The 24,227-nt window shown below is 49.5% G+C and overlaps 1 protein-coding gene across 5 annotated transcripts in view; it reads right to left on the bottom strand.

Annotated features, from left to right (window-relative positions):
• The window catches only part of GAS7 (growth arrest specific 7), a 206,138-nt gene that overhangs the window by 98,421 nt on the left and 83,490 nt on the right, over positions 1–24,227 (bottom strand). The window contains exon 1 of one of the 5 annotated variants that reach the window (XM_045199095.2): positions 9,329–9,439. The exons of 3 other annotated variants lie outside the window; for them this stretch is intronic. Coding sequence is in view for 1 of the 2 variants with exons in the window: in XM_045199092.3 (XP_045055027.1) it covers positions 9,069–9,122 (54 nt within the window). In the remaining variant the exon portion in view is untranslated. Of the gene's footprint in view, positions 1–9,068; positions 9,167–9,328; positions 9,440–24,227 lie in introns of those variants that run through there. One more of the 5 variants, XM_045199092.3, reaches the window with a different exon arrangement.

Here is a 24,227-nt window from a genome sequence, read left to right as displayed (position 1 = left end):
ATATCAGAGAACCAGGCAGTAAAATAGCAGTGCACCAGGTGAGAGCCAGTTTGAAAACAGGAACTGGACTAGGAGATGTGTGCAGCACGGAGTCCACTGGCAAGCACCTGTGGAAGGGAGTCACCTCCCCGCAAGTGCACACAGAGTGCCAAGGCCAGCGACAGACCACACACACGTCTACTCTCTCTGCTGGTATATGCGAAGTCCACATAGGTGCTAACTTGTCCAGGAGCGAGCAGAGAAAGGTTGCAAAAGCATGTGGAATAAGGGTGAATATGTGATGTCCTGGAGGCTCCAAGGAAGAACGCATCTCATAAAGTAGTAATTGAGAAGAAAATGTCAGGAAACTGCTACAGTGCAAGAAAAGCTGTGACATCTTTCAAAGAGGAACAGAAATTCATAATGGAAAAACGGCCAAAATGGAAACACTGACACAAAGAAGAAAACAAATGAGGTAATGATTATACTGAAATCGCTCATTTAAATCCACATTACCAGCTGTGAATGAATATATAAAATGTTAATTCAATAAAGAGCAGGGTAAACTCAAAAGGACCTCCCTAAATCGCAAAGTGGAAAAGGCCAAGAAGTGAAGAAGCAGGATATCTTTAGAAGTGTTCCATTAGAAAAGACCAGAATAGATTAAAATCAATAATCAATGACAAAAATAATTTAAAAAATTTAAAATCATGCAAAAAAAAAAAAAAGACAAAGAGAAAAGTTACCTAGGAAATCAGTTTTTTAGCTCACTCCTCACCAGAGCCTGGCATTGCCCCTGTGGAGGTGCTAGACGTGCTAGAATAGATATCCTACTGAAGTCAGAGTTTCTGGGGGCATGTTCATTATTTTTTTTTATTACTAAGTATGATCAATAAACATTTGTTGAATGGTGGAACAAACTGAACTACAAATACAAGTTTCCATCTCAAAAGTTTGAGATCTAAGACATACACATTTAGCCAAGCTGTACCATATTTCATGTGCAAGAAAGAAAGTTCTCTTAGACATGCAGGTGAGGATGCCACCCACCACTCTCCAGACGCTGAGAGAGAAAGCATGAGGAGGAAGACGCCAGTGGGGATAAATGCCCCTGTGAATCACTTCTTCCCCAGTGCAGGCCCCCGACCCAGGAACCAAACGAACTGTGTGCCACCTGGTGGGTCTTCCAGCTCGGGGTGAAGCTCGGGGGCCTAGCATGTCACCTCCTCTGCTTCCCGCCATGGTGGAACCAGGATACACGCTTCTCCTACAATGTCCTTCAAGGCCAGTACAGACGAGGCCTCTGGTCTGTGCAGGAAGCTCTCCTGGCTGATGCTGCCTTTTCCGTCCAAGCACATGTGGGCAATGTGGGAACTATGGAGGCTCTGGGACACTGAGCTGGGAGAAGCACCGAACAAAAAGTCTTTGTTCCTCCTTCCACCCAAGCCACGTTGTGTTGTGTAAAACACCAGAGTGGCCACTTGCGTTGCCTGGGGACTTGAGTAATGATTTTCTGCATATTTAAAACTCATTTTAAATGAACCAAGTCTTTTTTCCCCTCCCATAAATCAGTAAAGACTAATAAACCACCTAGTGACCGCTGTTTTCGTTCATCAAAACCCTCTTTTATATCATCTTCTAAGAGCTGTTCCTGCTTTAGAAATCGGAGTACACAGCATGATCTCAACTATGGAAAATAATGCTCTCCCCATTCCCAATGAAGAACTAAGGAAACACACAGAAATATTAACAAGGGCTATCTTTGTATTGTGGGATTCCTGTGGCTGTTTTAATCATACTATTACTTTTATTACATTTAAAGTTTTTATTTATTTTTTAATGTAAAAATAAAAATTTAACTTTTAGAATGTCTTCATTACTTTTACAATCAGAAAACCACCACACTCCCCCCAAATTAACAGATACAATTCCAAATATACCATATGATCCCAGACATGTAAACAAATATATACAGTAAAAAGGGGGGAGAGAATGTTACATATTTTTTATTATTTCTGCTTTTCTGTATTTTCTAAGTTTTCTGTGATGAGCATATTAAAAAATATTTATTCTACCATGAACTAATCTACAAATATAGTGTTATTTAAAATACTTAGATAGTGGGGAGGGATGGGGGGAAAAGACAGAAAACTGTACTTGAACAACAATAAAAAAAAGTTAAAACAATTTAAAAAAATAAATAAAAATTAGAAAAATAAAATAAAATACTTAGATAGTGTCTGGCAACAAAATCACCCTTGACATACCCCATCTCACTTGCCATCCCCTAAAGTGAACACTATTTATCAGATTAGGATTTTTTACATTATGTATCAAATAGCAGGAAGACTTGGGGGGGTATTTTTAAGAAACTGAACTTAAGATAACATGAGCAAAAATAAAGAACATTCTCAAAATTAGAGATGAAAGGGAGCTCAGAAATCATTTGGCCCGGTGTTGCCATTTAACAGATTGGGGAACCGAGCCTCAGAGACACACAGGGATTAGATACAAAGGATCCCCCATCCCAAAGCAGAGGCCCCTCCTTCTCCCTCTTCGGTGGCCCTACGCCTTGGTACTGGTGTTGCCATCATGGCTAGAGGGTCAGATGTCATGGCAGAAGCCAGAGCCTCACCTAGGATGGCTCCTGGGCTGACCCCACTGTTCTGGGCAAGGTGACCCGTCCATCAGTCTGGCTCTCTGTTCACCTCGAGCCAGTCCCTTGTTTGTGGCCAGTGAGCCCCCTGAAGGGAGGGGGACCAGAGAGGAAACATCTGTGCACACACACAAGAGGAGTGAAGTCATAAACTCACTGATTTTCCCTTTGGCAAATCCTCTTCTGCCTATTTTTTTCCCACTCACTGAAACTCCATTCCAACAAGGGAGCCTGGAAGATTACAGAAACTTCTGGCAACCACAACCTCCACCCTGTGACAGGGATTCTAAAACAAGGTGTGCATGGATGCGTTGGGATGTGGGTGTGGGTAAGAAACAGAAGCTACGGCCCCCACAGATCACTCAATTGCCCACAGACATGCATTTGCTTGTCCCCAAACCCAGCTCCCAGTCTTGAGCCAGGCACAGAGGAAGTTCAGTATAGGTGCTACGGCTTAGCAGCCATAAAACCTCAGAAATCATGTCCCCTCTTTTAACCTCATATTTTTTTCCTTTTCTACATGTAGAAATGCAAATACCACCACCTATTTCACTGAGTTCTTGTAAAGAGTTTAGGGCTGAAACCATGGTAGATACTCTTGTAATATTAGCCTTGCCCCATCCTTCCTGTCCCTGTTCGACCACTAAGCAACCTTTGAGGAAAGGTTGCCTCAGCGGACGTCACCAGCATTGAGTCGTTCATGTTGCACAGCCCAGGATTTCCCAACAGCTCAAGCTAACCTCTCCGGAATGACACACTCTAACTTTTCTGACATAGACTGAGCTCATCACAGGAGCCAGAGACAGGGTGTGTGAAGTGGAATTACAACGCTCAGTGGACAAGACTGGAATGTATAAGACCGTGGAGCCGAGAACAACCACAGGGGCCATAGAAAGCGGGCAACCCCCGCTACAAACTAGACCAAGACCAACACACCCTGGATGAGAGCTGCAAACCAACCAGAATGAGGCCCCAGCCACCTTCCTGGGGCTGCTTGCTGACGCCTCCATTTGAACTCTGCTGCCACCACCATGGATGCCCCAGAGAGCACCCTAGGGCAGAGCAAGGGGTGGTCCCATCCCGGCTGGAGCATGAACCCCAGCTCCAGATTTCAGCCTAGGCTGAGCTTCGATGCAGCCTAGCTCCACATCCTAGCTTGTCCTTTAGGTCAAGCTCCTAAAAATGAGGCTGGTTGGATAATAGGAAGGGCAAAGTGTTAGGTTCCTTTTTTCCTCCACTGCACATCTGCAAAGCCGATTCCATAGCCTGTACTTCACATTAGATATCTTTAGTTTTCTTCGTTGCTGAAGCATTGTCTACTGTGGGCCAGTGCCTTGTACATACCGTAGCTTATCTGATCCTTATGAGAACATCAGGAGAGACGTATTCTTATTTTCATTTTATAATTGAATAAACTGAGGTCTTACACTAACAAGACACAGAACAGTGTGAACCCAGAGCCCTGTGTCCAAGGCTAGGGACATACCTTGTAATCCCCTCCCCCCACTGGACCTGTGGAGTCCTCTGCCCAAAGGCAAATACTCCTGGTAGAAGTTACAGTTGCAGCCATGATCAGCCAAGCCCCTAATTATCAATTTCACAGAGGAGAAGGTAATGGCCCACTGTCAGTCGGGAGCCTCATTAACTGCAGGCAGAGGTGCTAGGGGAGAGCAGGAAAGTGCCAAGGTCAGTACTGCCACAGCAAAGAGCCCTGACCAGCACCCATGGTGAAATGACACCTGAAAGAATGTCAGTTTGAGCTGGCAGAGCTTGAAGCTCGGGCAGGCATCCCCTGCCCATCCACATGAAGCAAGAAGACAAGGCCGCACCGAAGCTCAGCCTAGGCTGAAATCTGGAGCTGGGGTTCATGCTCCAGCCGGGATGGGAACCACCCTTGCTCTGCCCAGGGGCCAGGCTCCTCACTCCTCATTGTCTCCTGGGAGGTGAGGCCCCCACCCCAGCTGGCCTCCCTCTCATGTAGGCCGTCCATGCCTCACCTCCATGGCTGCACATGTTTGGGTGGCAGACATCACTCCTGTTGTCTGAGCTCCCCAAGTTCCCAGATGCAGAAAATGTACCCACTAAAGACATGTTGAATAGATGGAGTCTATTCAAGTCTCTGAGTAGGATTTTCAGCCCACTGAGAAAGAGGGTCTCTTATTTTGCTGGGGCCACCTGGGCACTGAGGTGAGGGCAGGGGAAGAGGGTAGACAGATGATGGAGAGAGAAGCAGTGCCCATGCCTTTATCTGTTTTATACAGAACAGAGTCTGACATCCTGAAATGCCGTCAGAGGTCCCCAAATCACAAATGAACAGAACTCGGGGGGGTCATCAATGGCTCAGCTGGGGTCTCTAAAACAATCCTCTCCTGGGCCTAGAGACCTCCAAGTACTATATTTTGCCATGTATAATATGTACTTTTTTGCCCAAATTTTTGAGGGGAAAATAAGGATGCACATTATACATAGGTAGTACTAATTCTCTATCTATACAAATGTTTTAAATTCTTTTATTTATGCTTATGTGTTAAAAGTGTAACTCTAGAAAGCAGTAATGATATCTGTATACAAAATGATACCCTGGAATACAATAATCGGTTTTATACATAAATAAAAAATTGAATTAAAAAATTAAAATGAAAGCTTTTTTCCCTGAAAGTTTGGACCCAAAATGAGGGTGTGCATTATACTTAGGAGCGCGGCACGCATGGCAAACTACAGTAAATACATCTGGAAAAACTTGACTCTCAGCTTGCTTGGACTGTCCACTAAAATAATTAAGCCAATAGCCAGAGAGGCAGCGGACAGAAGCCAAGTGATCATCTGTGACAACAGCTATCTGAGTTATCAGTGCTTGACTTGAAATGTGCATATGAGCTTGGCTTTTACCCACGCAGTTTTAAAGAAATGTCATGTTATTTTCACCTCAGGCCAAGCAGCCCATGAATGCCTGCTCATCTTTGATAAGCTTGAGCCACCAGCTGGATCTCTCCCGACATAATTCAATTCCCTGGACTTGTTTGCTGCAGTCATACCCTGCATCTCCCCTGGGAAGCTGGCCTGGTGACCATCTATCTCTCAGGATGGCTGAAGGGGCCCACAGATGGAAGTGCCAACTAGGCGGGAGCTGGACAAAAAGGGACTGGGACTAGCTGAGATCCCGTAGCTGGCAGGACTCCTCCAGTCCTCGAAGCACACTCGGAGCTCTGCCTGGAGCCTGTGGGGTGGAGCCCTTAACTCCTCTCAGGCTAGGGGTTCCCAGCTTTCCTCCCCTCTGGGTCTTAAAGGATGGGGAGTGGCCACAACAGGTGCAGGCATCCTACCCAGCCGCAGAGCAGCGGTTCTCAGCCTACTGCTTTTCCGCTGTACCAGAAGGGCCATTACTACGCACTGCTGGGCCCCACCCTCCACGTTTCTGAGTCAGTAGGTTTGCGTAGTGCCCAACAACCTACAATTCTAACAGGTTCCTAAGTGATGCTGCTGCTGGTTCAGGAATCACATCTTGAGAACCACAGATTTCAAGAGGGAAAAAATGTCATTCTTCCTCCATCTCCAGAAAATTGATCTTTAGGAGACTGATAAATTCACTTTCAGAAAGAAATAGACTCTTAAACATCTTGAAAAACATAGCCCTCTTATCTTCCCTCTTTTCACAGACATGGACTTGGGATATATTTCACATTTCCCTAAACATGAGAAAAACATCACAAGTCAAACAAATAGTGGCAACTGTCCTCTCCGAGGCTGCTGTGCACAGCTAGAGACGGCAGAGATGGGTGGGGACTGCGGCAAACTGGCAGACCTGCCACACACCCTCAGCATGGTGTTGCCATGAGGACCACTGCTGGCTCAGTGTTATCAAAGCTACCCATTTTGGCAAAAAAGCTGATAATCTGATCTGGAATGTGAAATCGGCTGATTTTTTCAGTGTTGGTAACCATCCCCAAAACTTCTACATGAAACTAGGGGCAAAAATGAAAACAAAACCTACAACCAAGAAACCCCACAGCTCTGCTCTTGATTTTGCCCACTGGCCACCAGTGTGAAACTCCTAGTTTTAATTGTTGGGTATCTGCATAAGGAGCAATTTGGAGAACGAGCTCCCTGGTTTTAAAGATGTGAACACCACTGTCCTAGACTGAAAGTGTGAACTTTCACCCTTGTGCCAAGACCTCTTCCTCCCAACACGTCCTGGTGGGTGTGACTGGAGGCCAGCTTCTAGGTCATTGATGCACATTTTCCAAGGGCTGCAAATGTGAATCTAGCCCCCTCTCACCCTGGAGCTGGGTGCCCCAAACTGGGTCTAGCCTTCCTTGCCGTGGAAGCACAGGAGAAGGTTTCTGGGGAAGAGGGGACCCTGAAAAATCTGTCCTACTCTGTCCATGGAAAAGTGGCCCCCCATTAGCTGATGAGAGTTCAGAAGTGGGGGAGAGGGGAGGGAGCTGAATAAAACGGCTGAAGGAGTGAGGCATGCCGCAGCAGCTGGGGACACAGGCAGGGAAGCTGGTCAGAGGCAAAGCCATGCACTGAGTAGGGATTCAGGGTCAAGGTGAAAGGGGGCACAGGAGCCTTGGAGAGGACAGATGTCTATCCCTGGGGTCCACAGTGAAATGACACAGTTGCCACAAAGGGCAGACTTCCATGGGGATGCAAGACTTCACAGCTGGATGTCAGCCCCTTGGAACATGCGTGGTGGGGAGGGAGGTTGGATCGTCATCTCTCCTGGGAGGAGTGAGGAATCCAAACGTGCAGGGCTGTGGGGCACAGGCACCTGTGTCCTGGGGCTAGCGGGAGGAGCGCAGGGGGAGCAGGGTGGTTGCTGCCAGAATCACAGGTGTCCTCGGTCCGCTGCTGGGAGCTCTCCCCATGACCCCAGGTCCTGGGAGAAGGGGTTGCCATCTCGGGCTCAGCTGGCTGGCTGGTCCCCATCTGTGCTGCCCACTGCACCATGTCAGCTCCTCAGAAGGGGGCTTGCAAGAGCCTCCCCCTGCTGAGAACCCCACTTTCTCCTCCCAGACTTTCTTTGGAAAGGAAACCCTACAGTCCCCTACAGGAGAGAGTTCAGGTTCATTGGGTCACCACCACTCAAGGGCAGCAGTTTTCATACATTTGCTCTGAAAGTCTGACCCACAGTAAAAAGCACATTTTACTTCACAACCAAAACATGCACAAAGCAAAATTTTCATGTCACCATACTCCCCTGAACATGCACAGCGCACTCTGGTGCCTTCCCACTCTCGCCTTCGTGCTGGTTAACACAGAGTACACCCATGATGTGGTTCGTGACTCAAGATTCAAAAAATACCACTTTACCTGGTCCCGGTCTACTTTTTTAGAATCCCCTCCATGACGTCCCTTTACAGGAATCAGAAATTCCTACAAGAAAACCCTTCGCTCCACTCTTCCTGACATGCCTAGTCCCTGCAGGCTGTACACCACCCAGATCTAGATTAATAGATCTATAATCTATAACCACTAGATTATAATCATACAGATCTTTTCATCTCAAGAACACGGTCCAGGCCTTCAGACACAATGCACCTCAAATACTTGTTGAGCGATGTGATAGCAGAGAAAGCCTGAAGGAGACTCCCAGCGATGGTGAAACTGTGCTGTGTCTGGCAACACGCCCCAAAGGCCAGTCTTTGGAGGTCTTCTCTGTTGCTGGTGGCACACTCTCCCTTGTCCCGGGGACACATGTGAGGATCCCTGATGGTTTCCACACGGCCTCGCCCTCAGATGCATCCCCCCATCAGGACCCGAGCCATGTCCTTGATGGGTTTACCTGGGCTGTGATGTGACCCCCCAGCATGCTGGGGGAAGACCTCACACCCAAGGCTTAGGTGGGAAAATGGAGCCTCAGAAACGCTGACACACTGTCACACAGGAAGTGGCTGAATTCACACAAATTCCTGTTTTCCAGGCTCTGACTTCCATGCTCTTTCCAGAAACTGAAATGGCTTCTAATCCTGTTACATAATCCTGTGTTCATTACATGCCCCCAATTCGTGACTCAAGAAAGGAACACTATGAGTGCACAGCCCTTTCTGCCACCCTGTCACCCCCGTGTGCACCCATAAGCTGCCTGGACCCACAACAGAACGTGCACACTGGCACACATGAGGGAGCTGGAGGATCCCTGGGGTCCTGGTCCCATCCCTCTGTCTCTCTGACTGGCTGGGTGACATCCGGCAGAACATGGCACCTCTCTGGGCTTCTCCCTTATCTAGAGCCCAAGGGAGCCAAGCTTGATGACTCCCAGAGTCCCTTCCAGGCTTCTCCTGAGAACTCTACCCACAGCGTTTGGCCCCAATAGGAACTGGCCACACGCAGGATTAAGGAAACGCAAACTAGAGGAGGAGGTGAAGATCCAGAACAGGGAACTGAAATAAGTCAAAGGAAGCAGGAAAACCTCACTTTGCACTGAGCTCACCTGAGATACCACTCCTGCCTTCCTTTCCAGAGCCTCAGGTGCCCCGGTCCCCATGCAGCCCAGACTCACTGAAGGAATGAAGAGAGGGGTCTGTGGGGAAACAGGATTCCCCCCAAAGCAGAGCCAAGCCCCTGCCCAGCAGGAGGCTGTCCAAGGAAGGCCTCCCTTCCACAGGAGTGGCCGGCCCTCAATCTCACCTGCTCCAATGAGCTTTGAGCACCTGCCCTGAAGATTACTGCACGCTGCTTGTTCCAACTCACCTCAGCCCCGCAGTCCCTCCTCTCGCAAATGTGACACACTGGTCATTTTCTGTCACCGGCACCACATCCGCTGCTTCCCCGTGGTATCAGCTAATTCACTGTGCAAAGCAGCATTTATATATAGAAAGTTGCAGCCACGCAGGTTAGCATTAAAATAGAGACGACGTTGCTGTGGCAACCAAACAAATGATATTCAAAATGAAAGAGAAGTATGCTGCAATGGGGAAAGCATGTCCACAGCCTTCCAGAGCAGCTGCGCCCGGTCCCCCCAGGGCGGGTGGAATGGCCTCCAGAGGAGGGACCTTCCCTTCCACGAAACCTCCTCCGCCCCATTAAGTCACTGCTCTGGTTTCAGCTCTGGCCGCGGCCCCCTGCAATTCCTTCCTAAAGCCAACTCCTGCCTGCAGCTGACCTGAGGCCAAGGCACTGATGGAGTATGATGAGCTTGACCAGGCACATCAATTTGCAAAAGCTGTACTCCTCAAGTCCCAGGGGGAGCAGCCAGTGGCCCTGCTGCTGTTAATAAGGATGCTGCTGGGGACAAAGGTGGCTCCCGCCACTGCCCCCCACAGGCAAAGAGTCAAGAGGCACCAATGAGCTGAGCAACGTCGGGCAGGCTGCTTCATCTCTCTGAGCCTCAACCTAAAAATAAGAGGGAAGTGGGGGGATGGAAAAGTAGCCTAGAGCCTTCCACCTCTGTGATTCTGGCACGTGCATCTTTTCTACTTGGTGGCCTCCTTTTCCTACTTTCCTCTTGTTTCCCTAAGCCTTGGGCATGGACCTTCTTAGCCCTGCCAGGCTTGCCCTGATATTGTTGGAGCCCCCAATACCGCACAGCAGCCACCACTTCCTAGCTCTTCTTCAGCACAGCCACCACCCAGAATGTTCACAGCCTTCAGGTCAAAGGGGCTAGATTCCAGGATTCAAGGACCAGCCAAGAGGCTGGGCCGTTGGACAACTCTCTGAGCCTTTCTGACACTCACTTACACAATCTGGACTCAGACATGACATGACCCACAGAGCAACTGGACCTCCAACCCACTGCTGGCGGGACTGCAGAATGGTGTGGCCACTCCGGAGAACCGTTTGCAGTTTCCTTTTGAGTTACACATCTGCTTAACTTATGACCCAGCGAGCCCACTCCTCAGCATTTACTCAAGGCAAATGAAAACACATGGCCACACGAAGTCTTCTACATGAATGTTCAGAATAGCTTTTTAAAAATAACAATCCCAAACTGGAAATAACCCAAAAGATCATCAATAGGAATTGATGAACAGGTGGTGGTACCTCCATACAATAGAATACTGCTTACCAATACAAAGGAATGAACTATCGATACATGCAGCAACCTCTGACCACCTCACAGATAGTATGTCGAGAAGCCAGATTCAAAAGGTTACACTGTAAGATCCCATTTATACAACATTCTCAAAAAGACAGAACTGTATGGCGGATGATACAGGAGGAGCTGGGTAGGGAGGGTGTGAATGCAGAGGGAGAACATGAGATAGGATCTTGGGGTGATGGAGCTGTCCTGTATCATGCTTGAGGGGGTGGTTGCATAAATATAGAATATGTATTAAAATTCATAGAAATGTATATCCCCCAAAAGTCAATTTTACTATATGATGACATAAAAAAAATAAAGTAAATGCTACTTTCACCTTGAAAAAGAAAAAAATATCACTGATGATGATACTATCTTCCCACAGGATTATTTGAATCAAAAGTGGGGTCCTTATAGATAAACTGTAAAGTCCTGAGAACTATTAGTTATTAGACCCACTTCTCATTAAAAAGATGCTCTTCTTGCTCAAGAGCAATGGTTCTCAAGGGTGGGCCTGCCTCATCAGCATCATCTCAGTTTGTTCGAATGTATGAGCCTCACCCCAGCCCTTCTGAATCAGAAACTCTGCAGTAGGTTTGAACAAGCCCTCCAGGTGAGTGATTCCAGTGCACACTGAAATCTGGGGGCCACTGGCCTCCACATACCAATTACCCAGTCGGGCCAGCCCATCATGGAAAGGTCTGGCTGGCCCTTCAACATTAAACCCACGGACACAGACAATGTCTTCCTTCCTCCATGTCCTACTTGTTCACTGACTTCCTTTTTCTTCTCTCCCACATCTGCCCTTTGTCTGCCCCCAAGCATGGCCAGCTGTTGCCCTGCAGGGAGGAGCTAAAGGCCACGACTCCATGTGACTACCCTGTGGCAGCAGGTGACCTGGGACCACCTGTTATTTCAGCCACAACTCCTGGAATGAAGAAGAGTCTCTGTGACTGAAGCTGAGGACCTGGCTGTGCAAGTCTACTCAGAGCTTCTGACCCTGCCCAGCTCCTGGGCCAGTACCGGAACCAGACGTGCCAGCCCACTTCCCTTAAATCCAACAGGAGCCTGGTGGTTGCCCCGATGAGCCCCTCAAAAGCCCACTTCCTACTTGCCCCAGAACAACAACTTCAAAGCCGTTTCACATGGTTTCTGACTCCAAAGCCACACAGAGATGATGGATCACAAAGCAGAAATCAGAACCATATGCATTTCATATTCAGCAAAATAAACAGAATTACAGCATCGGGGCTGGGTCCAGAAACCAGGGGGCTGAGTGCTTGGCCCCGAGCCCGGGCCTGTGGCCCTCAGCGCAGGCTGGGCTCCCAGCCTCGCCTCCCCCCCAGCACGCCCACAAACAGTGCCTGCTGAGGTTTCTGCCTGCAATGCTGTTTCAGCTGACATTTCAGTGTTTTATGGAGTTTTTATATTCTCTTTTATGGTGCAGTTGAAGATAGTTCAGCTTCTTTTTCTAGTTTCATTCAAATGCGCACAAGCACTGACAGGAAGACTGTGCCGCTAATGACAGTGTGACAGCCCCAGGAGCCTCCGGGAGATGTGGGGGTGGCAGCTGTGGCCCCCACCCCCTTTTATATCCTCCGCTCCTTCCTCATGGAGCCAACCACTCAGGGTGTGCCCACTCCCAGCCTCACTGTCATCACAAAAGAGGGAGAATCCTTCCTCTCCCAGTTTCTAGGCAAACAAGATGGTGTTCCACATAGCCAGTGCTTCTGAACCAGGGGCGGTTTTGCTGCACAGGTGACAGAGGGCAGCGTCTGGAGACATGTACTGGTTGTCAGGATGCAGGCAGGTATATCAATTTCCAACTGCTGCTGTACCAAATTACCACAGACTCAGTGGCTCAAGATGACACCACAAATTTATTACCTGAGAGGCCTGTAGTTCAGTAATACATCTCACTGGGCTAAAATCAAGGTGTCGGCAGGGCTGTGTTCCCTGTGGAGGCTCTAGGGAGGAATCTATTCCCTGGTCTTTTCCAACTTCCAGGGGCCAAGTGCATTCCTTGGCTTGTGGCCCCTCCTCCATCCTCCAAGCCTGCAGTGGTGGGTGAAGTCCTTTTCACACTGCCATCTCTCTGGTTCTCTTGCTTCTGTCTTCTTCCACTTATGGGACTTCTGTGATTATATTGGGCCCACTGCATAATCCAGGGTAATCTCCCCATCTCAAAGTCAGCTGATTTGCAACCTTAATTCCATATGTAAGTTCAAGTCCCCTTTGCCATGTAGCCAAACACTCACAGGTTGCAAGACATGAGCATCTTTTGCGGGGAGGGAGGGTCATCACTGTGCCTATCATAGAGGGCCACTGGCATCCAGCAAGTTGGGCCCAGAGATGCTGCTAAACATCCTACAATGCATAGGATTGTGCCCACAAAAATGTATCATCCAGCCCAAAATGTCAATAGTGCCAAAGCTGAGAAACCCTGGTACACCTTAACACTGACCATGTCTTAGTTGGTTCCTAGTAACCGTGACTCTAGTCCGTTTCCACAGAGGGGTCAACCATGGGACTTTTGGAGATCACAGAGAAGCTCTGACCCAACTGAGGAGAAATCTTTTTACTATTCTGGTAAATATTTTCAAGTAGATTCTGTAACTGTTCTGGAACCACCCTCAAATGATTCTTCTCTGACACACAGAAAATATATACACACATTAAAAACATATAAAACGCATCTTGCTTATAGAAGGGGCATGGACACATAACTCTCTTTATGTGAATAATTTCAAATAACAGGCTAATTTAGCTTGGCTGCTGGGTTGCCCTTTGGTCTCAGAAATCCCTGAGTTAGCCAGCAGAGCTGCTCATGCCCATACTCTCTCTCCCCTCGCCCAGTAAGTGGCAGCCCTGGCACCGGACCCCAGGTGAAACTGAGCCACCACTAGCCGATGATCATTACCAATGACCTGCAGATCTCAGTCCCCATACCAAATGCCATCTAGCCCCAGCGCTCCTGCAGGTAGCAAAGGAAGTCCTGCCTTCTGTGGGTAAGGTCTGTAGCAGCCAGGGCTGCCTGGGGGAGGGGACAACTACTCAAGAGGACCTGTCCAGCCCTAAAGACAGCAGGGGGCTGCCCCCCTGCAAAGGATGGTTCCTTCAGCAGAGCTCCCCCCAGCCCCACTCCATGGTCCCATTGACTGGCAGGGTTTCCCAGAATGGATGAAGGGGGCAGCAGAGGGTGACTTTGTGGTTTCATGGGGACTCCCCTGCAGGGACAGGCAGGCAGTCTGCTAATACCACTTTCTGTCATTCTGACAAAAGGAGTCCCTGCTTCCCCCCACCTCCACCAAAAGGATGAGCAGAGGCAGAGCAGCATCCAGTGTGTGTGCATCCAGGTGTCCCCGATACCCCAGCTGAACCCCTGCTATCCTGCGATCTCTGCTGGTCACAGCAAAGAACTTATTTAACTTCTCTGTTGCAATTTTTCAAAGCCACATCTCTGTTCCAAAGCATGGAAGCAATGGCTCTAGCAAAGCCTTGACATGACATCTGAGATTCTTTGGGGCTTGGGACCACCAGCGTCAAGGTGTGGTCTGCAGAGCACACTGCGTTTGTTCACTGGTCTGTCCGACAAATGCTCTCTGTGCATCTCTTATGCACTAGACACCCTGTGCTAGACAGAGGGCCTTGCCTGCAGGAAGCTTAAATCACAGGGAGAATGGTAAGGTCCTGCTCTAAACATGTATGTGCATTATCTCATTTAATATTCACACTGATGTTGGAAGCAGGTCACTTTAAATTTTCGGAAAATTACAACCACAGCAGTAAATGCGTACCTGACATTCACTCATTTAATCTCCACCACCCCTCTGTGTGGTAGGTTCAGTAATTATACCCACCACAGGGGGGCAAACTGAGGTTCGAATTACTAGCAGCTGGCCCCAGGGGTGTGTGTGTTTACAGCTAGTAAGTGGCAGCCCTGGCACTGGACCTCAGGTGAAACTGAGGTTTGTCAGGGGGACAAGCCCAAGGTTACACCCTTAATAGTAACACTGAAGGAGGGCAGAGCTTGCACATCTGGCTCTGGGACTCCTGGTGCATCGTCACCTCTCCTTTAACCTGCTTACCATGACAGCTACCTGACCAACACCTAGCACAGGTCTCCCTCCCTGGCCCAGTGCTCCTTTAGGGTACCCATGTCTGGGGCTCCCACTTCCAAGGGGCAGAGAAAGTGCTGCAGCCACAGCAGTTCCTTTGTTTCTCTGTCCCCCCACTGAGTCACCGCCCTTCAAAGACCATTGCCAAAGAGAGCCTCATTGTAGCAGGAGAGCTCATCCCACTTCCCTTTTCCATTTCCCAAACACGGCTTTCACCAGATCCAGCATTAATCATGAAAATGCCAGCTGAAGTTCAAAGATGCTTCAGTGGGATTTTCCAATACAAGGGCCCAGCAGCGGCAGCTACTACAGCTGCAGCTTCTCAGCGCTCTCACCCAGCCTCTCCTTTGGGACCTCCCAAGTCAGCGTCTTCTTCTCCCATCGTGTGCGGGGCTACGGGGCTGGTTTTCACACTTGGGATTATTGTGGTAGAGCAGAAGTGTCAATGGTATTAATTGGCATTTCCAAGCACATGATGGGTTATATGGTGGCCTGACTGGTGTTTTACCAGCCTCAGGAACCACCAGGCTGGCAGCAAACATTATCTTACTTTGTAAATGTAATTAAATTAAGGACTTTGAGATGAGGAGACCATCCTGGATGATCCAGCTGGGTCCCAATGGCTGCCCCAAGTGCCCTGATGAGAGGGAGGCAGAGGGAGGTTCTACAACACACAGAAGAGAAGTATGCTCAGGGAGGCAGAGACCAGAGTGATGTGGCCACAAGCTAAGGGATGCCAGCAGCCACCAGGATTTGGAAGAGGTTTGTGGCAGCTATCTGCTGTGTGTGCCTGCCCCACAGCCAGGTGTACCCCTGCTTCTGGTGAGTGTACCCTGATTTTCCTTCAGGGAAGCACCTTCCCCCACCCCTCCAATGAGCAATTCCATCCCCTTGGCTGTGATGACTACTTCAGGGATGAGCAGGTGATCCAAGTCAGTCATCTGAGGCTCAGTCCTTGGACCCTAGCTGGACTTATTGGGGAAAGGAAGTAGTATTACAATAGGAGGCAAGGCTGAAGCTGCTGACACCTTGCAGGAAAAACCTCCCTGAGAATGGAGCCAATGCAGGAGAAAAGGGGCTGGTGGGGAAGAGAGGGAGGAAGGCAGGGAAAGACATCACACTGTGCTGGCGCAATGAGGCCCCTTCATCAAGTCGTGTCGGAAGCTGATGCTGTGGGAATGTTTCGGTCACATGAGCCTATCAATTCCCTTTGTGTTAGAAGCCACTTTGAGTGGGATTTCTGTAACATGTATTAGGAAGAGCTCTAACGTTCTCTTCCTAAAGGCCAGGGTACAACACCTTGGCAAAAAGCCTAAAGGACATAAGGTAGACTGGAGATTCAGACCCTCCCTTCAGCCTATACTGGAGGGTAAGCTCCTCTCCCAAAGATATTTGCATTTCTGAACACACCTCCCCCACTCCGTATTCATTTCCTATGGTCATGGTAAAAAATTACCACAAATGGCATAAAACAACAGAAATATCTTCTCTCAGAGTTCTGGAGGCCAGAAATCAAGATCTGTGTCACTGAACAGAAGCCAAGGTATTGGCAGGACCCTGTCCCCCAAACACTCTAGGGGAGAACCCGGTCCTGGCCTCTTTCAGCTCCCGGTGGCTGCTGCCTTCCCTTAGCTTGTGGCCTCACACTCCACCTCTTCCTCCCTTACCATACACACTCCTCCTCTTCTGTGTGCAGTGATTCTCCCCCTGCCTCCCTTTTATAAGGGCACTTGAGACTGTATTCAGGCCCCAGATGGATAATCCAGGAAAATCTCTTCTCAAAATCCTTAATTTAATTACATCTGCAAAGACCCTTTTTCCAAAGAACATAACGTTACCAAATTCCGGGGGTTGGGATGTGAACATATGTTTGGGAGACATTACCAGCTGCTCCAGGTCTGGCCAAGTCAGACTGCATGGGAATGTGAATGAGACATGTCACTGTTCATGCCTCCAATTGTTAGGCAAATGGCTTCTGGTGCTTCAGGGGACCCACAGCATTTTAAGAAGCATGTTGCTCAGCGACAGCCAGTTTACCCCATGGAGGGCTGATCCCTTATCACCCAAAAGGAATGTTCTTTCAAAAATAAGTAGGCCCATTAAGTTGTTTATTGCCTTAGAATCTATAGCTCTTAACAAGCAAGTGAAGCTTGGTACAAGCCACCTGTGGCCCTGGGGCTGTCTATGTCAAGTCCCCATCCCTCTTCTGCACAAAGACCCCCCATCTCACTGCCACCTACGACTCTGCTTCTGTCTGAAAGTTCCCTTCCTAAACTCTGTTTAACTTGGGACTGGTCAGCATCTTTCTTCAGTCTCTCAGCCCCGTCTTCTTTTGGAGGTCAGGTCCTGAACACTTCAGGAAATATTTCCCAATACCAGTGCCTCAAAAAGTCCTGGCTGGGTCCCCACAGAGTCACGGGACCAAGTAGGCAAGTTGTGTGGCACTAAGATATAACAGGAGTGTTGGGAAAATGGGCTCAGTGCAGAAGATATGCAAGAGAACAGAGCATCAGGCACAGCTAAGCAGGGGGCAGCCTCAGCAGGACGGCTGTTCAGGGGCACAAGGGGCGCTGGAGTTGGGGCTTGGCTACTTGGGTATGAATGCAACCTTACCTCAGAGTAAGATGAAAATAATTAGAATACTCCCCACATGCACCCTAATTTTCCCAGTGGCCAGGAGATCTGTGGGGTAGGGTAGAGTGGAGAGGCAGGCGCCTTCTGTATTGGAAGCAGGTTGGGGGTAAATTGTGGGAGAGCAAGAGAGAGTGACAGGAAGCTGTGTGCAGCTGAGACTGTTTCTTACAACTCAACTGATTCTGACCCGCAGCTGTTGTAAAGGGGGCTCTGGCCTCCCCGGGGTGAGTGGTGGTCCATGCCAGACACACCTGAGAGAAGGAAGGGGAAGGGCTGACCACCAGCTGGCGAACAGGATCCTGATGATGCAGATGCTCATCACAGGGGGCGAGGGAGGTATTCCCACACTCCCACCCCCACCCTGGGGAGAACAGAGGCTGGTCCTGCTATAAGGGTATCAGGGTGGGGAATACTGCTGGGTCTAAGCTGGTGGCTGCTGCTGCATTCCCACAGGACTCAAGCAGCTGGGAAAAAGTCCCTCGCCTCTGACCACATCCCCAAACCCATGCCTGCCAAGTGGAAGTGCTATGTCAGGACCCGCACAAAACGCAGCGGAGACAGGGCAGCTCTAGGGAAACGTTGTGGTCAAAGCCTGAGTCCGGAGCTTCCGCTGTGGTCTGCAGACCTGGCTCGTGTAGCGATGCAGAACGTGGGGGTTTCCCAAAGTCCACAGGTTCCCGAAACACTTGCCGCACCGAGAGGATGCCTTAGGTAGGGCACCAGATGATGCAGCTGGTCAAAGAGGCCAGTTTTTAAGCAGTTATATTTATTTTAGGAAAGATCATGTAACTAGTACATAGAGCCTGTGATGTCACTGTCATTCTGCAAGCTGGCTATGATCTGCTTCGACTGGCTCCTTGGGGGCCACTGAATGTTGGAGTAGGAAGGGACCATATTTCTAGGGCACCAAGCCTCACAGTGCAGTGGTGAAGGGCCAGGACGAGGGAGCCATACTGCCAGTGTTCATGTGGAGCTCGCCTGTGCAAGTCTCCTGAACTCTCTGGACATGTCAGAGAATCCCATGAAAATGAAGATAATTATACTGCCTCTTGTGAGGATTAAATGAGTTAACATACAGAAAGCACTTAAAATTGGCCTGCTCCCCCAAAGTCCAAAAAATAAAAAACAAAATTGGCCTGCCCTTGCTTACACTGCTGGTGAGTGGCAGCTCCCTTTCAGGCCCCATAGCTGAGCATCCTTTATAAAATGGGATGAAGTCTGGGTGGTTCCAAGCCTCCAGCTGACTCAGCCAAGTCTCCTCAGCCGCCCCTTTCATCCTGACTCCCTTCGCTCCTCCATGCTGGTAAGTGCCCCATCTCTCTTTGCTGACCTCAGTCCCGCCTGCCGCCACCTCCATTGGCTGAGGGCATCAGACAAAAAGGCCAGCCAGCAGGACAACTGGTCAAATACCTCCCTGGAAACTCACATAGAAAAGCCAGGCCACCGCCCAACAGTCTGAAGCCAGGGATGTCTGCCTGTGTGGCCTTCTGACCATGAATGACAATTCTTCGAGACCCAGATGGATGCAGCATTCCCTGCCCCAACCCTGGTTCTGGGTGGCTGTGGTCAGAGTTAAGAAATCATCACTTGAAGTCTGAAGAGAGAACCAAATTAGCAGACAGGATTCCGATGCCTTCCATACTGAATTGGAGCCCTTGGAGGGAAATTGATACCAACATTCCTTAATCTTGACATTGACCCCGAGGTGTGCCCACCTCACACTTTGTAAAGAGTGGGGGTGTGGTGTCTCGGACAGTACTGGTGCCAAACCAGTGGTCTTCACCTTGGTCACTTCTGTGAGAACTAGTCTGGGGCTGGGATCTGTCCTTCAGAGATCCAGCAGGAGCCGCTCACTAACACACCCAGCTGAGCCTCACTAACCTCTCAAGCTGCCTCATGAGAAGCACAGTGAGATCACACTAACTCCCCTAAGAGGGCCCACTCACCATCTGCTCCTGATAGGCTAGCTCTTCCCAGAAGCAGCATGGGCCCCTCGCACCCCTCAGTCTCATGCCAGGAGACCTTCTGATCTAAGGGTCAAGGGCACCCTGGGTCTCCTCCAAGATGAAGGCAGAGACTGGCTGTGTTGGGGTGCCCAGGACCACCCCTGGGTTTAACAACTCACAGCTCAGCATGTACTCCTGCTCAAGGCCATCATTTATTACTGCAAAAGGAAATAAAGCAAAATCAACAAAGGGAAAGGCACCAGGGCAGGTGAGGTCTCGAGGAAACCAGGTGCCAGTGAGTGCTGTCTGCCAGGGGAGCCCAGAGATGTGGTGCCTAAGGGCTTCTTTGGGGCTGGTCCTGTAGGCACCCTTGGCCCATTATGTCCCCAAATTGCAGTGTCCAGAAGGAAAGCACACGTTCACTCTAAACCCAATTATTTGTAGGAACAGTTTAATCTTCTAATTTAGGGGCTGACAGACACCTTCCCTAAATTCCAGTTCCCAGACGCCAGCCACGGGCTAAGGCAGCAAACAAGGATTGGTGAGGCAACACCCTCAGGCCTGCTATGCTCACTGACTCTGCACATTGGCTGTGATGTGTCCTCGGCGGGGACCTCCCCTGCTGCCCAGCTCTTCCAGCAGCAGGTCCTGCCACCATATCCTAGACAGAGGAGAAGCCTCTGGAACATCTGTGCTGACAGAGCTCCCTCCCTCACAAAACATACCCATCTGTGGTTGGCATGTGCTTGTCGTTAGCACTTTTTCCCCAGGAATCCCTGCCTCCAAGTGCAACATTGCAGAATGATGAGCACTTCATATAATAACCACCACTTACTATTACTCTGCGTCAGGCATTGGGCTCAGCACGTGAAGTGCATTTAGTTTAATATAAAATGCATATTAACATTGATATTCATGTAATATATTATTCACAGTTTACAATGGAGTCAATTAGGGCTTCCAGGTGTGAAATGACTTGCCCAAGATTCTGCTGTTAATGGGTTTGACCTTTACCCCTACACCCAGCTTCTCCTGGGAGCCTGTCACTGCCCAAATTATCACTTTTGCATATCATACTACTTTTTGTCTTGTTTACTTAATTTTTTTTGTTGATTCACTTTTTTACTTTTTTAAAAATTTTATTTCTCAGAAACTGTTAAGAGTATTCTCTGAATGGAAAACTAGCAACATTTGCCAGATATAGACAGGGAGCAAAAAAATAACCACAATGAAAATCAAGCAATGGCATTCAATCCCAGCTGGATGCTGCGACCTGCTGAGGCCCGTTCTCACCCAGCAGCCTGGAAACCCTGCCAAGGCACGGAGAGAGACTTGCAAGAGGAAAACCCTTCTTCTTTTGTGAGTCAATAGTACTGAGAGCCTTGCTCACAGACCATCCGAGCCCATCTTTGTACAGTCTCCTGGGAAACGCTACCCTACACGCTACATGCTGCACAAACCTGCCCCATCTGGCTCTAGCCAGGCAGCAGGGAAGCAGGGGCCCCCACTTCCTGGGCACCCCACTCCCAGCCCACGTCCTGAGGTGTGCTTCAGCTCCCATCTCCCCCTCGTTCGCCAGCCTCTGCAGCCACCAGCCTGGCTCCTTGCTCTCCCTTCATTCCTAGTTCCTGCTTCCATAGACATCACTCAGCAGGCCACACTGGCCTGGCCTTTCAGAGAGAAAATACCAGCAATGAGGCCATCCTTCCAGCCCATTTCCAAAATCAAAAGGAGGCCAGGAGAGAGGGGCAGAGGCTTCCTCCTAGGCATGTCATATCTAGAAAGTGGGGGAGGGTATGGGGAGCAGGTAGCATACAGAAGTCAGAAATGTGTCATTTCTCTTAACCAGGGGACTACGTTCTGGATCCCCACTTCCCCACCCTACCCAATACCACATAATACTCTGGTCCAGCCCAACCCGGGCTCTGAGAAGACACCCAGCCAGAGTCAGGGGTCCCCCTCAAAGGCCATTCAGTGGGGTGTTCCTGGGCCACAGGCCAGAAGAGCACTGAAGAACTCTAAGCAGGGAAAGGCAATGGGGTGGCTGAGAGGTTGGGTTTGTGAGGCAAACAGATCAAAGTTCAAGTCCTGACTCTACCATCCCTTTGGCCAAGTAAGTGACTTTTCACATCTGAGAAATGGGACCAAAAATAGTACCTACCCCATCAGGTTGTTATGGGATAATAAGAATCACCCAGGGTCTGTGCTCAGAAACTTTTTAAAAAAAATTTTCACCTGAGACATGCTCATTGATCTCAGAGAGAGGGGAAGGGGGGTGGGGAGAGAGAGAGTGACAGAAACATTGATGTGAGAGAGAAACATCAATTGGTTGCCTCTCATAAGTGCCCCGACCAAACCCGCAGCCTCGGCATGTGCCCTGACTGGGAATCGAACCCACAACCCTTCGGTTATTGGGATGACACTCCACCCAACTGAGCCACACAAGCCAGGGTGGGCAGTAATATCTTTCTGGCCGCTCAGTCTGAGGCCAAAAACAAGAGAAAAAGGGTGGAAGGCAGGATGTGTGAAGGTGAACTTACGCACCCAAGAGTGCAGAGAACAGCCAGACAGGTGTAACCCAGCTGAACTGGAGTTCACATCAGAGGGGAGGGCTTACCCCGTATGCAGACTGGGGGTGACAAACTGGACAGTGGGACAAATCCAGCCTCCTTGAGCTGCTTGGCCCATAGACATTTGAAAAATATTTGATTTAGTTGCCAACATATAAAAACCAGAAAATTTCCCATGGAAAAGATTTGAATTGTTTCTTGAAAAATTGAGAAGGTCATACTGAAGTTCCTGAGGAGGGGGATGGGAAGAAATGTGGCCACCTTCCCCATCATTCTCTAATGCTGTGGTTTTCCACCCTGGTTGCCTGTGAGAATCACATGGGCACTTGAAACTCACCCGAATGCCCAGGAACCCCCCAACCCATTAAACAGGCTCTCTGGGGAAGGACCTGGGGGGTTGGTGATCCTTTATGCTTGCTAGATGATTTGAATGTTGGCCAACAGGGCTGTGCCGGTGTCCCGGGGGTGCTGATGAGAGCGCCTCCACCTGCCTCACAGGGGCTGTTACCTGTCTGGCCCAGACACTAGCTAGTCCAACGGCTTGTTCGACCAAAGTTCAGAAATAAAGGAAGGCTGGGGCCACTGAACTCAAACCAGTGCACAGACCTCTGACAGCAGAGTCCACCCCGCAATAGCCCCAGAGGCCCTCGGCCTCCTCCCAGGGGTGCATCACCTCTGCCCATGCTAGGAAAAGGAAAAGCACAAAGCTTGCTGAGGGCCAGGAGTGTGCTGGGGACAGCCCTTAGAGGCATTCAAGTTTCAGATTTTCCTGATGTGTAAGAGGTTCTTCTAGCTTCAAATATACTTTCTGTAAAACCCTGGGGCCAGACCACACCCAGAGAAACCCCAGGCTCCATCACTTACTGATAGAATGATCCTTCTGCCCACAAGGCTCCCCTCCACAGGCATCAATATGATCACAAGGAAAAGAATAGAACATCCCACTTGCCAAGCACCATTTCTGGGATGGGATGGAGAAGCTGGGGAAAGGGCTTGGGGCCAGGCTGGCGTCAGAGTCTGCCCAGCCCCAGGACTAGTGCTTTTGTGGCTGGTTGGCACTTTGGGTCATTGCCTACTGGATCTGTGCCATTTCTATAAAAATGGGAGCTGATATTAAGAAGTAGGTAGGTGTCCAGATGTCATCACTCTCCAGCCTGTGTCTTAATTCTGAGTTTACAGAGGGAGGCTGCCCCTGTCTCCACCCAGGGCAGGCAATGCTATGCATACAGAAGGAGATGTCCTCCCCGCCTGGGGACCAGAGTGACAACACAGCAAAGGTTTGCAGGAATGAGGTGAGGAAATGGGATTGTGCACAAAGTGTGGTGGGGCCAGAGCACAGTGACAAGTGATATGTGAATCACAAAAACAAGGGTTTTCCAGTGTGCGACGTGTCCAAACAGGCTGTGTGGCTCAGCCTGAGCAACAGGAAAGTGAGGAGGAGTGTGATCACCGTGCTGGTAGTTCACAGAACTCATCCCACCCCAGGGGCCTCGTACAAAGCTGGGACAGGTCTGTTCATGTCATGCCATTTAAGGCCAACCGGTACCCCTCCCTGGCCAGCATAAGCTTGGATCTTTCAAGTTCAATGGTAATAATCCTGGAAGTCAGAACAGATCCTATTTGAGCCTATCCTCCAAATACAGGGCCACTTCATTGTCCTTGAGCACTGGGGAAAGCCTCAGTGTAAGTGACAGCCTGAAGTCTTGCTACATAGAGCAGGGTCCATGAGCCAGCAGCACTGAGCTTGGTGGGATGCAGCATCTAGGCCTTCCTCAGACCCCTTGCATCAGAATCTCCATGCAAACAGGCACCTCAGGTGAACTGTGCAGTGTTAATGTTTCAGAAACAGTCCCCTGCAGCATCAAGGCTATTTTGCCTGCACAAGGTAAATCTCAGGGCACTATCGTGCTCGTCAAGCTCATAACAGCTACACAGGCAGTTGATGAATTTATGGGCAGTTTCAGTTTAGGCAGCTCCCAAAGACTTTTTCGGTTTAGGCAGTCCCAAACACTTGGATCCCCAGTGGAATCCAAAGCTGCTGGTGCTTCCTTAGTTCCCTAACCCACAGATCAATGAAGGTGATCAGATTAAAATGTCTCCCCATAGCCTCTGAACCTGATTGAGTAGCATTTCAGGATGTATTTGGCCATCTATTCTCATATTTGTTTGCTAATTCAAAGATTTTTTGGGCAGCTACTATATGTCAGGCACTGAGAATGAGCAGAACAATGGCCCAGGCTGGTCCCAGGAAGAATTTGCCTCCTGTAAGAGAAAGATGGCAGACTGGCAGTCATGGTGCAG

This window comes from Desmodus rotundus, chromosome 9 (genome assembly GCF_022682495.2).
Source record: "Desmodus rotundus isolate HL8 chromosome 9, HLdesRot8A.1, whole genome shotgun sequence".
Taxonomy (NCBI): Eukaryota; Metazoa; Chordata; class Mammalia; order Chiroptera; family Phyllostomidae; genus Desmodus; species Desmodus rotundus.
This window is presented reverse-complemented; position numbering and strand designations above follow the sequence as displayed.